The sequence below is a fragment of the Dermacentor silvarum genome, chromosome 1 (assembly GCF_013339745.2).
Source record: "Dermacentor silvarum isolate Dsil-2018 chromosome 1, BIME_Dsil_1.4, whole genome shotgun sequence".
Taxonomy (NCBI): domain Eukaryota; kingdom Metazoa; phylum Arthropoda; class Arachnida; order Ixodida; family Ixodidae; genus Dermacentor; species Dermacentor silvarum.
This window is the reverse complement of record NC_051154.1, coordinates 12,063,402-12,075,406: the sequence shown is the minus strand read 5'-3', so window position 1 is coordinate 12,075,406 and position 12,005 is coordinate 12,063,402. Positions and strand designations below refer to the sequence as shown.

The 12,005-nt window shown below is 42.2% G+C and overlaps 1 protein-coding gene across 3 annotated transcripts in view; it reads right to left on the bottom strand.

Moving 5' to 3' along the window:
- LOC119456732 (WD repeat-containing protein 91) overlaps window positions 1-12,005 on the bottom strand; it is a 50,565-nt gene that overhangs the window by 24,682 nt on the left and 13,878 nt on the right. For all 3 annotated transcript variants that reach the window (XR_007466203.1, XM_037718570.2, XM_037718558.2), the window contains exons 6-12: window positions 6,383-6,516; window positions 4,991-5,079; window positions 4,800-4,875; window positions 4,660-4,691; window positions 4,489-4,580; window positions 4,293-4,392; window positions 387-493 (exon numbers count right to left, since the gene is read on the bottom strand). Coding sequence is in view for 2 of the 3 variants with exons in the window: in XM_037718570.2 (XP_037574498.1) it covers window positions 387-493; window positions 4,293-4,392; window positions 4,489-4,580; window positions 4,660-4,691; window positions 4,800-4,875; window positions 4,991-5,079; window positions 6,383-6,516 (630 nt within the window). In the remaining variant the exon portion in view is untranslated. The remainder of the gene's footprint in view (window positions 1-386; window positions 494-4,292; window positions 4,393-4,488; window positions 4,581-4,659; window positions 4,692-4,799; window positions 4,876-4,990; window positions 5,080-6,382; window positions 6,517-12,005) is intronic.

The window sequence follows — 12,005 nt, the reverse complement described above, 5'->3', positions numbered from 1 at the left end:
AGTTATAAGCACTCAATACATCTTACTATGGCAAGAACTGAATTTCTGTTTGTTTAGTTGAACCATCTAGCTAATCTCAGAAATCTCTGTTGCCAAACATGGAATAAGTCACTAAAAAGGAAAACACAACAAGCACACAGTTCCCTTCTTTCTAGTCCCTCAACCTATGTTTTGCACAAACAGATGATACGGGTCACAACCACCAAACTGACCAAACTTTCACATAACTCGATAATATCTCATTGCACAACCTCTAACAAAATGTAACTGTAACAGCTAACATTTATGCCTGCCAAAGATTCAAGGATAAATCAGGCAGCAACTTCAGAAACAAAACTAATTAGACCAGTTCAGAAGCTATTACTGATTGTATGAGTTACACCAACCTGTGCTCTTTAAGAACAGATGCAGACTCAGGCACGATATCAAAAAGGGCTCTCCGTTCCTTGGTGTCATACAACCGCAGGTTTCCCTGCTTGAGCCCATAAACCAACTGAAAAGAGCAATGTAATGGAGGCATATGGGATGTTAGCTTTGCAAAAGCATTGAATCATAATCAAATGATTGAATCATTTATCCCAGCAACTCAGAGAGATCATTAATATTGATAATGCCATGTCATATGACATTCTCAGACCAGAGACACGTGCATTGAGCATGAGAGCGCACACCCCCTTTCCTTCTGCATTTATCCGCACACGCGCACCGGCAAACACGAACACATCTCACTCGATGACCATGGACACTCGCTGTCAGAACACTGGCACGAAGAAGAGTGGCAGCAGAGGTGAGCAAATGTGTTCTCACCATGTACCATTTGGCCCTAAAGACCTGCCGTTTAATTAAAGATATGGCCATAAGAGTTCAGCACACTCCACTACATTATTCACAGTAATTTGACAATGAAATATCATTATGCAGTCCTCATCTTAAGCCTTGTAGAATATGTCAGCTCAATACATAGGCAACAGTTTTGCAATCTTGCAGTTCTGCTGAACCTATTGAGGACATCTGTGACCTCTTTGAAGTGCCACACACTCTTTGTGGATGTTATCAAAACTGCCTGCTGAGCAAGTCTTTGTCATGACAAGATGGCTCTAATATGTATAAAATATTTAGCATCCCTGCCATATGAAACAATTGCCAAAGGGCTAGCATGCCACGTTTAACAGATGCAATTTTTACTCTAAGGCAATACAATACTTTGTCATTAAAAGTCAAAATAAAATAACATAGGTTTCTTTTGACATATAAGGTAACAGCTAAATGATACCAGCCACAGTATGTTTTACTGATCGTAAATCTCTTCCAGAAGGCACAGCTTCATATCATAACTAACCATATCAGCATCGCAAATACACAGAATAATGCCAACACATGCCATTTCTGTTATTTATTCATCAATAGTGGTATCAGCGACCTCTGTGGTTTACTAAGTAGTTTGCCATTTTTCTAGTGGACATATGGTCTTATTATTGGGTGCCTTCCAGCTAGGTCTTTAATTTTCCTTTCATCATGCACTAAACATTTTTGAAAGCTGCAACAGGTACTTCTAACTGAAGCAGTACACTAAGCACAAAATTAAATGTAGCAATGCAACAATGCTTACCTATGAAGAGTAGGCAATACAACACTTTTGCTGAATATGAACCAAAGCAGTTCAAAAATACAGTGTTCTGGGCACCTGTGAACCCTACAGTTACAATCCTTTGAAGGAACAGCAGAAATAGTGCCTTCCTCCAGAAATGAAAAGGTGTAATTCATTAATGAGGGCCTATTCTGCTGTTTGACACAACATGAAGTTTAAGGAAAGCAGTTTGCATTATTAATTAGCCACTTATAAGACAGATAAGCCTCCATTTATGTTTTCCATATGATGCCTTGCATGCATTAGAAAGGTATTGACGGTTACTTAATGTTTGATTGGGAAAGCCACCAGGGGGTTGTAATAGTATGTGTAGTCCTGAAAGGCAAATACATTTTTATGTGAGAACTAATTAGTTTATAGATTCTTTGTACTTTTTCTCCAGAACAAAAAAGGACCCGTACTTCTCTAATAACTGTCATTATAAGCCAAAGCTTCTACTTAGCCCGACATAGTCTTTTCAAAAGTGTTACCCACTTCATTCAGTTATTTTTCCTTGTTTAGTATTAAGTACATTATTTAGTATATTTAGCTTACACAGTTTGTTGCATGTGCGACAGGAAGTTTGTCTCGGTGCTGTTGATTTTGAAAGGCATGCACCACCTTGTTTTCAAGGACACAGAACTGCCGTAGTTGAATATATAGATAAGAAAAGGCAGCCCTACCCCATTACAAGTTGTCAAGAGAAATTTTCAGTGGTTGACTAGCTGTGCTTTAAATGCATGAAACATGTTCAATGGTTTTTAGGAGATTACTGTAGACTCTTCTACACTCTGCTTCACCAACTTCGTGCAGTGAAAGCTAGGGCTATTATCGACCATTTAGTAGTGACAGCAAGCTCCAGAGAAGGGCTCGCTTGTTGTGTGGTATTAATCCTTCCGAGAAGCTTCTACTCAGTCAGCGTTGCACACTGGACAGTCAGAGAAGTACAATGGAAGAGCCATTCTTCTGGTTCGCTGATGCGACCCCTAATACTGCACGGAGTTGGTGAGATATAGTTTAGTAGTTGGCCAAATATGTGCATTAGCCAAGCTGAACTTGGTGTGATGATGACAATGTGCATACTTTCCAGCAGATGCTTTCATAAGTCCTGCAACTTTCGATGCATGTTTATAATATTGCGAGTGGTGATGGGCTAGAATCTGTCATTACAATAACCACTACCATTTATTAGAAAAAGAAAAAAGCCGAAAGAAAATCTTATCCTTGTGCTTCACATGATGCTGCCTTGTCCAAGTCTACTTCCTCCACAGTGCATAGAAATTAGGAAAAAACAGGTGCAAAAAGCTAAACAAACGGAGAAAAAGGCAGGAAATGTGAATAGAGATGAATATATAAGTGATGACTAGACTACTTAATAGTTTTTTAAGTGTATTTGTTGATATAAAATTGACCAATAAGCTATTCCACTGGAAAAATTAACATTTAAAAGTAATGTCTGCAATCTTCACCCCATTTTTAGGACTGCTCAACCAGTGCTTTCTCTTTCGATCAAGCGGCTTTTTCCCAGCTCCTGGCTCACAAGAGGAAGAAAGTTCTGGACGAAAATTCTGAAAATTCTATGAACCAGTCATGTCCTACAAATCAGTGACTACACAAACCAGCCTTTAGTCAATGCTATGAACTAAAAAAGTTGTCGCAGTTTCACCTGAAAGGCGAAGCATCAATTGCGATAGCAAATTTGTAGGGAGCTATACGGAGTAATGATATTAGCTTTATCAGCTGTATAAACTTGGACATGCAGCAGCGCCGGCAACACGCAGAACTGTTGTCGACGCCGTCGGCGTTTTGCCCGCGTTCGCTCAAAATGCGTGCGGCGTTGGTGACTGTTGCCGGAGCCTCTGATATAAATAGGCACTTGGTGCCGCAGCTAAGCGTCGCCTCCCTTCCCTCCCCCTCCCCCACGGCCTCTCGCGCGTCGGAAGAAGGTGCGTTTGCTCGACATATATGATGATTGTAAAGGAGGAAAGAGACGCCTACTTCTGCAGCCCTTAAGCGAGCATGGAGCAGAACGCGCGTTTGTTCTCCGCCGTGCGTTCACTCCCCGTGAAAGCGCGCACCCCTCGCGCCCTTTCACTCGCACATACAGCGTTCGGCGCGCGGCGACGATTTCATCTCCATTGACGTCATACGAAACCTCACGGCGACGGCGACGCCGACGCCGACGGCAGAAATCTGCTTTTGAGTGTCCATATAATTGCTATCGCAATAATAAATATAAAAGCCACACTAACAACAACAACAACATAGTAATTCTAGTTCAATAATGTGGCCACAAGGCCCCAAATGATATCTATATCAATGTGTTACACCCCGCAGTTTTCCAGACTGGTCATTAGGCTACCTCTGATGCATGGAAAGTAGGGAGCCTACTCTGTTCGCTTGAGCATTGACTTATGAACTCAAGCCACATAGATGACTTTAACTGAAGACTCCATACATCGTCAGCAAGAAGCTTGTGTGTGTAAACAATCCCCGTCACAACGCCACAACTACATGCAGAGAATATGCTGCAGATACAAGAGGTGCAGCTGCAGCTACCTTGAGTTACAGTCAAAAGGAACAAGAAAAGATGTAGATGCAGGTGCAACTGGCTATCGTACACTTGGAGATAACAAGAGAGCACTTGAACATAATCACCACTTGCCAAGTGATCGTGCTTGTGCACCCACTCCAGGGCTGTCACACTAGACTTGGACGACACAATAGTGGCCAGCGTTCTTGGAGATGGGTTGGAACTCCAGACCCTACAGTGCAGATGGGAAAAGACTGGCATCTGGAGTCTTAAAAGGTGCATGCAATGTAAGCTAGAGCAAAAAGTTCGTTTCAAAATCATGGCCCACTTTATCACACCGGCTGTGTCGGCACTGGCCAGGGTGCCTGAATTGCTGAACTTGCAATGGGTGATGCACGACTGATGTTCACTGTACTCCTCCTAGAAATTAGGAAGAGTCAGCTTGTGTGGCAGTGGGAAGGCCAAAGAGACATGCTCAGATTTGCAATGTTGGACTCACTTGATTAAGCAAGAGCAACTTGTCCTCCTCACCTGCCAGTAGGGAGCAGAGTCAAGGCATGGATGGTATTATGATAAAAAACCGGCTTTATTCACAAATGACCAAGTATTCTTTTATATACAAGGAAAGTCAGCTTTTACCAGAAGAGCTCTTCAAGAAAAAAGTTGACGCCGTTGCTCGTTCCAGCTTCTCTGCAAGCCGACCTAACGTTACATCCTGAAATAGGTGCATGCTATAGCAGTTCAATTTGATGCTTTATAAAAAGAAATGCATTATTAAGATGCAACGCAGTACAGCTGCAAAATTCTCACAATGCCAGTGCATTACGCACCTTCAGTTGTAAAGAAGATGCTGTCGAGGTGTCTTGGGGCAATGTTTGGCTTTCAGAAGTGCTATTGGCTGGGGGTCGTTTTGTTTTGTCTGCCAGAGGAATGAAAAAGAAAGGAATTGGCAAAATTTTACCAATAATGAACTTCTAGGCATCTCCTTTACACATGCTGATGCAACTTAATTACCATATATGACACATGCATATGCTGCAATATTATCCCACCACATACTGGCCTGTGAATATGCAGAGCACACGTTACTATCTAAGCATACTTGTGTAAAACACACATTTTCTATAGAGTTGTGTTGCATTCCAGGAAATAATAATTTAACTGAGCAGCTTCTGTGTCAGCAATTCAGCACTACACAAGGCCAATAAAAGATCAGAGCACCAATCACAACAAACACTAGCAAACAAGCATCAAATAAATATCACTATACTCGCGGAACACTTTCTGTGGCAATGAAGGAAAAGCTACGGAGGCAAAGCGTGCGCAAGTAAAAGCATTCTTGAAAAAAGACCCACATTATCACCCGCGTTAGCTTAAGCTAGGAAAGAGAAAGCATTAATATTTACAAGAACAAAAGACAAAATACACCACTGAGTGTTAAATATGACTTTTTTTTTTTGCTTTTCTCTTCAGTGTCCAGGCAAATGCAAAACTGTTGCATGTGCAAGCGACGCCGATTCAGTATCTGTTCCAAGAAACAGAAAGCACTGCCTAGCTGGACTACTTGGTACGGTAACACATCTGCAGATGCTCTGCCCCAATAGCTTTCCCTTCATTGCCACAGAAAGTTGTCCACGAGTATAGTTATGTGCTATCAACTGGTGAAAAAGCAACCTCCAAGGCCTCTTCTTAAATTAGAAGAAACAAAAAGAGTCTGCTTTTGTCATAGGAAATGCAATGGTCACAGTCTTGAGAACAGATAAAAAATAATAGTAAAACTGATCATCTTATTGCACAATGCATCAAATGGCTAGTTTGTTCACATTTATTAAGCATGTCGAACAAGAGCTACAGCCATACAACATTAATAACCATAAATACAATGCGTAATGAGACAATGAAAGAAATCACACTACATTGCCGTACATATTATGAAAAAGTACAGGTCATGTAAAAAAAATGTTCATGTAAAGCATACAGCATAATCATACAAGCCATACTGCTGTTTGTACATGCGGCTTACACAGAGCCAGATACAATAAAATTCAGCAGGAGGCACTCCACTGCATGCCACCCGTCCACTGACAACAGTTCAGGGCTGCCACAGCAAGAAAAGATAACATGCACTACTACAGTTTCAAAACAGTAACAGCAAAGTGTGACCTAAAATATCCATGGAACTCAGCTGACACCAGTACAATCTCTACAAAAGCATCACTAACTTTGCTCTTCTGAAGTCTGTTTCTTTTGGTCTGCTTGCAGTTTGCGACCAGTCACAGGTGAAGTTTGAATGTTGCCAAATGTCCGCATAAGTGCTGGTAAAATTCTTCTGCCTCCCTCAGCAGCTGGAGCCTCCCTGAAAAACAATGCAGCATCAAAAGTAACTACACGAAATATAAACTTCCACAAAATTGACCATAAAACAATGCGAAAAGCAAGTGATTTCTCCCTTGCCAAGCACAGAAGCCTACACCTGTTCAATATTTGTGCATTTGTTCAATGTTGCGCACTGGCAAATGCTCTCACAAAATAAAATATATAATACAAATATTTTCTACGTTCAGCCACATAAATGACATTGTGCCCCCACAAAAGCGAATAGGTAGTTTGATTACAAATTAGTCGTGCAAGATTAATGAGAATGTTTTCAGGTAGTAGCATCACCAGCATGATTCTTTATTGAGTATTGCTTCAGCAGGGCCATATCAGTGAGATCTTACAAAGAAAGAAAAGAAAATGTTCGCCTTAAACAGTCTGTCCATTGGACTGTCACTCTGTAGACAAAACAATACTGAAGCAATTTGAATTAACAGTGGCACAAGCGACATTTGTCCTGCTTCTCAATGAACAACGAGGCTGTCATGGATGATGACAACTATACTCCATTTCATACACAGTAGGCAATGCTACAAGGGCTAGAAAGACTTCTGTCAGTACTCACATTCACAACCAAAAATATATTGTGTCACATATGAAAGACACAGGTAATGCATCATGCAATTCAATGTAAAATTAGGTCTCATACTTTCGTGCTGCAAAATATGACATACTTGTTACATGGAAAGTGTCGCAGATCTTAAATTGTTTTATTTACCACTAAATGAGCCGAGTTACATGTTTCTGCAACCAGTGGCCACAGTGCACCACTGGCACTCACGACCAAAACATACTATGTTGCAACAATACCTTGGTTTGGGCGAATTGGTTCATCTTGACAGTTTTCATAAAAACGGGCTAAAAACTAACCCCATGAAGAGAGAATAATGACGGTTGTAATTCAGGCTGTATTCACAACAATTTGTACACATATGTGTCTTGTGCTATAATTATTCTAAATTTTTTAGAGGACTGGGCAGTAAGATGTAGAATTGGCACATTCTCAATTATTTTTTTCCATTACTAATAGATGCGAGAGGTTCAATTCTGCAGTAGTCCCCCAGACCAAATGACAGCAGTTTAGACACGAAGCAAAGAGGATATTATAGATCAACAATTTTACTGACTGTGGAATTAAGTAGCCGTTCCGATTCAAAATTCCCGTTAACGCACCTAACTTCTGTAATATTGCATTGATATGGTCATCCCATTGCAGTGATTCTGAAAAATTAACACAAAGTACCCTAATAGAGCTAACTAGCTCTATCTCTGAGCAGCGAAACAACAAGGTTACCTTTAGCAGAAATATGCCTACCTATAGAATGAAAAATCACAGCCTTTGTTCATTTTTGTATTTACCTTTCATTGGTTATTAGCTGTCCACGTGCTTAATTCCTCTAAAATGGCATTGGCTTTAACAAAACGATCAGCATCTGATAAAGACAAAACAAATATACTGGTGTCATCAGCATAAATTGTAAATTTATATTCTGAGAAAATATGGACTATGTCATTTATGTATAAATTAAATATCAAAGGCCCGAGAATACTACCCTAGGGCACTCCCGAGATTATTTCAATAAGGCTAGTTGGTATGGCATCCTTCTGTTGACTGCGCTATACTGTTTTACAAAGGACGAAAAAAAAAACTGACACACATGTGCACAATATTATTTGCTTTCTGTCTGACACCATTTCATTCATCATACAAACTGAAACCTTTCAGAAAGATAACTTTTGAATAGCATCAGGGGAAGCCCACGAATGTCGTAGTGACTTAATTTACCAAATAAAGTTTAATGACTTATGAAATCAAAGACTCGTGTGAAATCAACCAAAATTCCAAGAATAAATTGTTTTTCTTCAAACTTATCCAATATATATATTCCTTCTAGTCAAGAAGAGCAAGTTCTGTTGATCGATTTTCTTAGAAAACCATACTGACATTTCGTTATCATGTACTGGTTACAGAAAGGATATACAGTTAAACCTGGATACAGTTAAACCTGCACATAACGAACCTCCATATAACGAATTCCTGGATATAACGAAGTTTTTATATTCCCCGCCATTACTCCATAGAAACACATGTATTTGAGACCTCTACGTAACGAAGTGGCAGCGGGAGACCCCCCTCGAAATAACGAATTTTCCCGTCGACAACCTGGAGATTTCGGCCCAAATTTTGTCATTTTTGCGCGAGCAGCAATCGGAAGCACCTTCTCTGCCGCGACGGAATGCGAAGCGGCGGCGGCGCACTTGGCGCGCTCGAATTCACGGCGACTGCGAGGCGAGAGCGAGCGCACGTGTGCGAGTGTGCGCAAGGCGGGCCTGCATCTCTCGACCCGGCAATCTTGCCGCCGCATGCGTGACCTTTTCCCCTCCCTTCATTCAAACCTGATCCCGCCGCTTGCTGCAGCTGGCCTAGCCGGCCAAGCCGACACTCTCCTTTTCCAGTTGATGTTGCCGAAGGAAAAAAAAAGTGTTTTTTTTTTTCAACGTGCTGGCAGTGCCACTCTTTGGATACTGCGCAAGTCTTTTGGGAATTTGTCAATTTCGTTATATCCAGGTTTACTGTATAATGAAATTGACAAATTCCCGAAAAACTTCATTATAAAGAGGATTTCGTTATATGCAGGTTCGGCTTGACAATTCGAAAAAGAAACGCTTACCGTATTTACTGGATTCTAACGCGCCCTCGATTGTAACGCGCACCCGTTTTCTGTTTTCGTCGAAGCACTCATCCTTGGAATGTCACACCAGGTACTGGATGCGTGGACGCGTGTCATTTCGCACAAGTGCGAGGCATCGGAAACGAAGAGCGAGCGACACGATGGCGTTGTAGCATCGTATAGTGTCACCTAGTGTCAGGTTACTGAAGTGAAGTGCACAGACTTGCGCAGTAACCAAAGAGTGGCGCTGCCAGCGCAATGAAAAAAAAGGTTTTTTTTTCCTTCGGCAACATCAACTGGAAAAGGAGAGTGCCGGCTAAGCGGGCTAGGTCAGCTGCAGCAAGCAGCGGGATCAGGTGTGAATGAAGGGAGGGGGAAAAGTCACGCCCGCGGCGGCAGGATCGCCGGGTCGAGAAATGCAGGCCCGCCTCGGGCACGCTCGCACGCACGCACACGTGCGCTCGCTCTCGCCTCGCAGTCGCCGTGAATTCGAGCGCGCCAAGTGTGACGCCGCCGCTTCGCATTCTGTCGTGGCAGAGAAGGTGCTTCCGGTTGCTGCTCGCGCAAAAATAACAAAATTTGGGGCGAAATCTCTACTCCAGGTTGGCGGCGGGGAAAATTCGTTATTTCGAGGGGGTCTCCCGCTGCCACTTCATTACGTAGAGGTCTCAAATACATTTGCTTCTATGGAGTAACAACGGGGAATAGAAAAACTTTGTTATATCCAGTAATTCGTTATAAGCAGGTTTAACTGTAGTCGATTAGAGATTATTTTCTCTAAACATTTAGAAAACCCAGGCAATATCGACACTGGTCTGCAATTAGAAACGTCTTTTTTGTTTCAGACTTAATGGAGGTCTAGTTGGTTAGTCATGATGGAATATGGCAGCGCACTTTGAAATAACGACGTAACACAGAATGAATGAACATGAGCGCTGTACTGCAACTGTTGGTTTATTGCTATACATAAATACGCGTTCCAATGCATGCGTGGAGCACTTCAGAGAAGATAAACAGATTATTGAACACTCATATGAGCTAACAGCCATCATGCTGCACGAAACTTCGTACTTCACAAGCCTTGATTATTCACAAAAAAGAAAAAAAAAGGAGAACGAAAGCAAGTGAAACATACCTTCTGACATTGCCGCGTTCAGATACATAAATAGCTTTTTTCTTTGTCAGATAAGGCAACCGAGGTGACACTGATGCACTTTTCCTTCCACTTCGAAATCTCAGCTGCTTCTATCAATTTGATGTGTCAGCTTGTTTCTTTCCCTGCACACCAATTTCGTACCCCTTCAGTTCCGGCACGCAGCCACAATCCCTACAATGAAGGGCAAGGTGAACAGTGTCTTTTCTACATCAAGACGTATTTTTGGGCTAGTTGGTTCATCTCGGTAGTAAAACCCCACCAGAAAACACAAGGGACCAGATGAAGAAGACCAGGGAAAACAAGGGGAATGCGGGAGATGGCGATTCAAGACGATGAGTAACACGAGAACAAGGTGAGAGCAGGAGCCAACGTTTCGACAAGTGGACTTGTCTTCTTCAAGGCAACTTATGCTCTCCTCGGCACAGTATATATAGGTAGGGTTCTTCTAAAGGGGAAAGAAGGTAAGGCGGGTGGGTGAGGTAACGAGCGAGAGAGTGTTAGCGGCGAGGGTGTAGAATTGAAAAGAAATATAATGCACTACTGATAGTCGGTGGAGGAGTTTGAGGCAGCAACATGTGTTAGTAGGTTGACGTGCCATGGCAGGTTCCTCTTTTCATGGAAGGGGTCTGGACAAAAGGTAGGGGGGTGTCTGCTCTGCTGGAGGTCAGTGAACTATCGTGTCTGACAGGGAGAATAAAAGTAGCAGCAGAAAAATGGTGTTCGGGCGCACAAAAAAAAAGTAAAGCGGGGGGGGGGGGGGGGGGGGCGTAGATATATAGATAAAAGAACGAAAGGATTGAGTGAAAGCAAAAGGAGGTTGGACTATTATTGACAATCGAATAACGAAAAAAAAAAAAGAAAAACTAAGCAACTCAACGAACAATAACTAAGTGCTGTTGCCTATGCTTTTCAATATAGCATAGCGAATAGATTCTAAAGCTCCCTTTGAAACGTTCATGCCTATTGGTTGCAATGTCTTGAACTTATGAATGAGGTACGATTCTCTATAACAATACGTACACGGGGCGTACTAACAACTGAAGGTTTATTCACTGGATGCACAGAATAAGTACTGGCTGAACATGAATAAACAGAAGATAGGAAAATATAAGAGACATGAAAGGGCATCGCATGGCCAAGCCTACTACGCCGTGGTAGGTGTGTTCTGTGAGCCTTGTGTTCAGACATCTATCTGTCTGGCCAACGTACACCTTATCACACGTCAGTGGTATCGAATAAACAACCTGCTCCGTGCAGGTGACATAAGGTTGTTTGTGCTTGATTGCATAGACATCCGTTGGTTTCTTCTGTGCGTTTACTTTTTTGCAGAGTGCAGACAGCCACAATAGCATTGAGAATACCACGTCAACACCAGCTTATTGAACTATTTTACGAAGGTTGTATGAAATGGTGTGCATGTAAGGAATGACCACTGGTCTCTGAGTGCGGGCGAATGCATCATAGTCAGAGGTTACGCGAGTGCTCCCAGAACACTTCAGCAGAGCTTCCGCTACTGAGGCAAGAAGGACCGACGGATAACCTGAATTCTCAAGACAGCGTGCCTGGTTGAAGAAGCTACCGGCACATCGGTGTTCACAAGATTTCACAAGCGCACTATGAAAGCATGAGCATGCTATCACT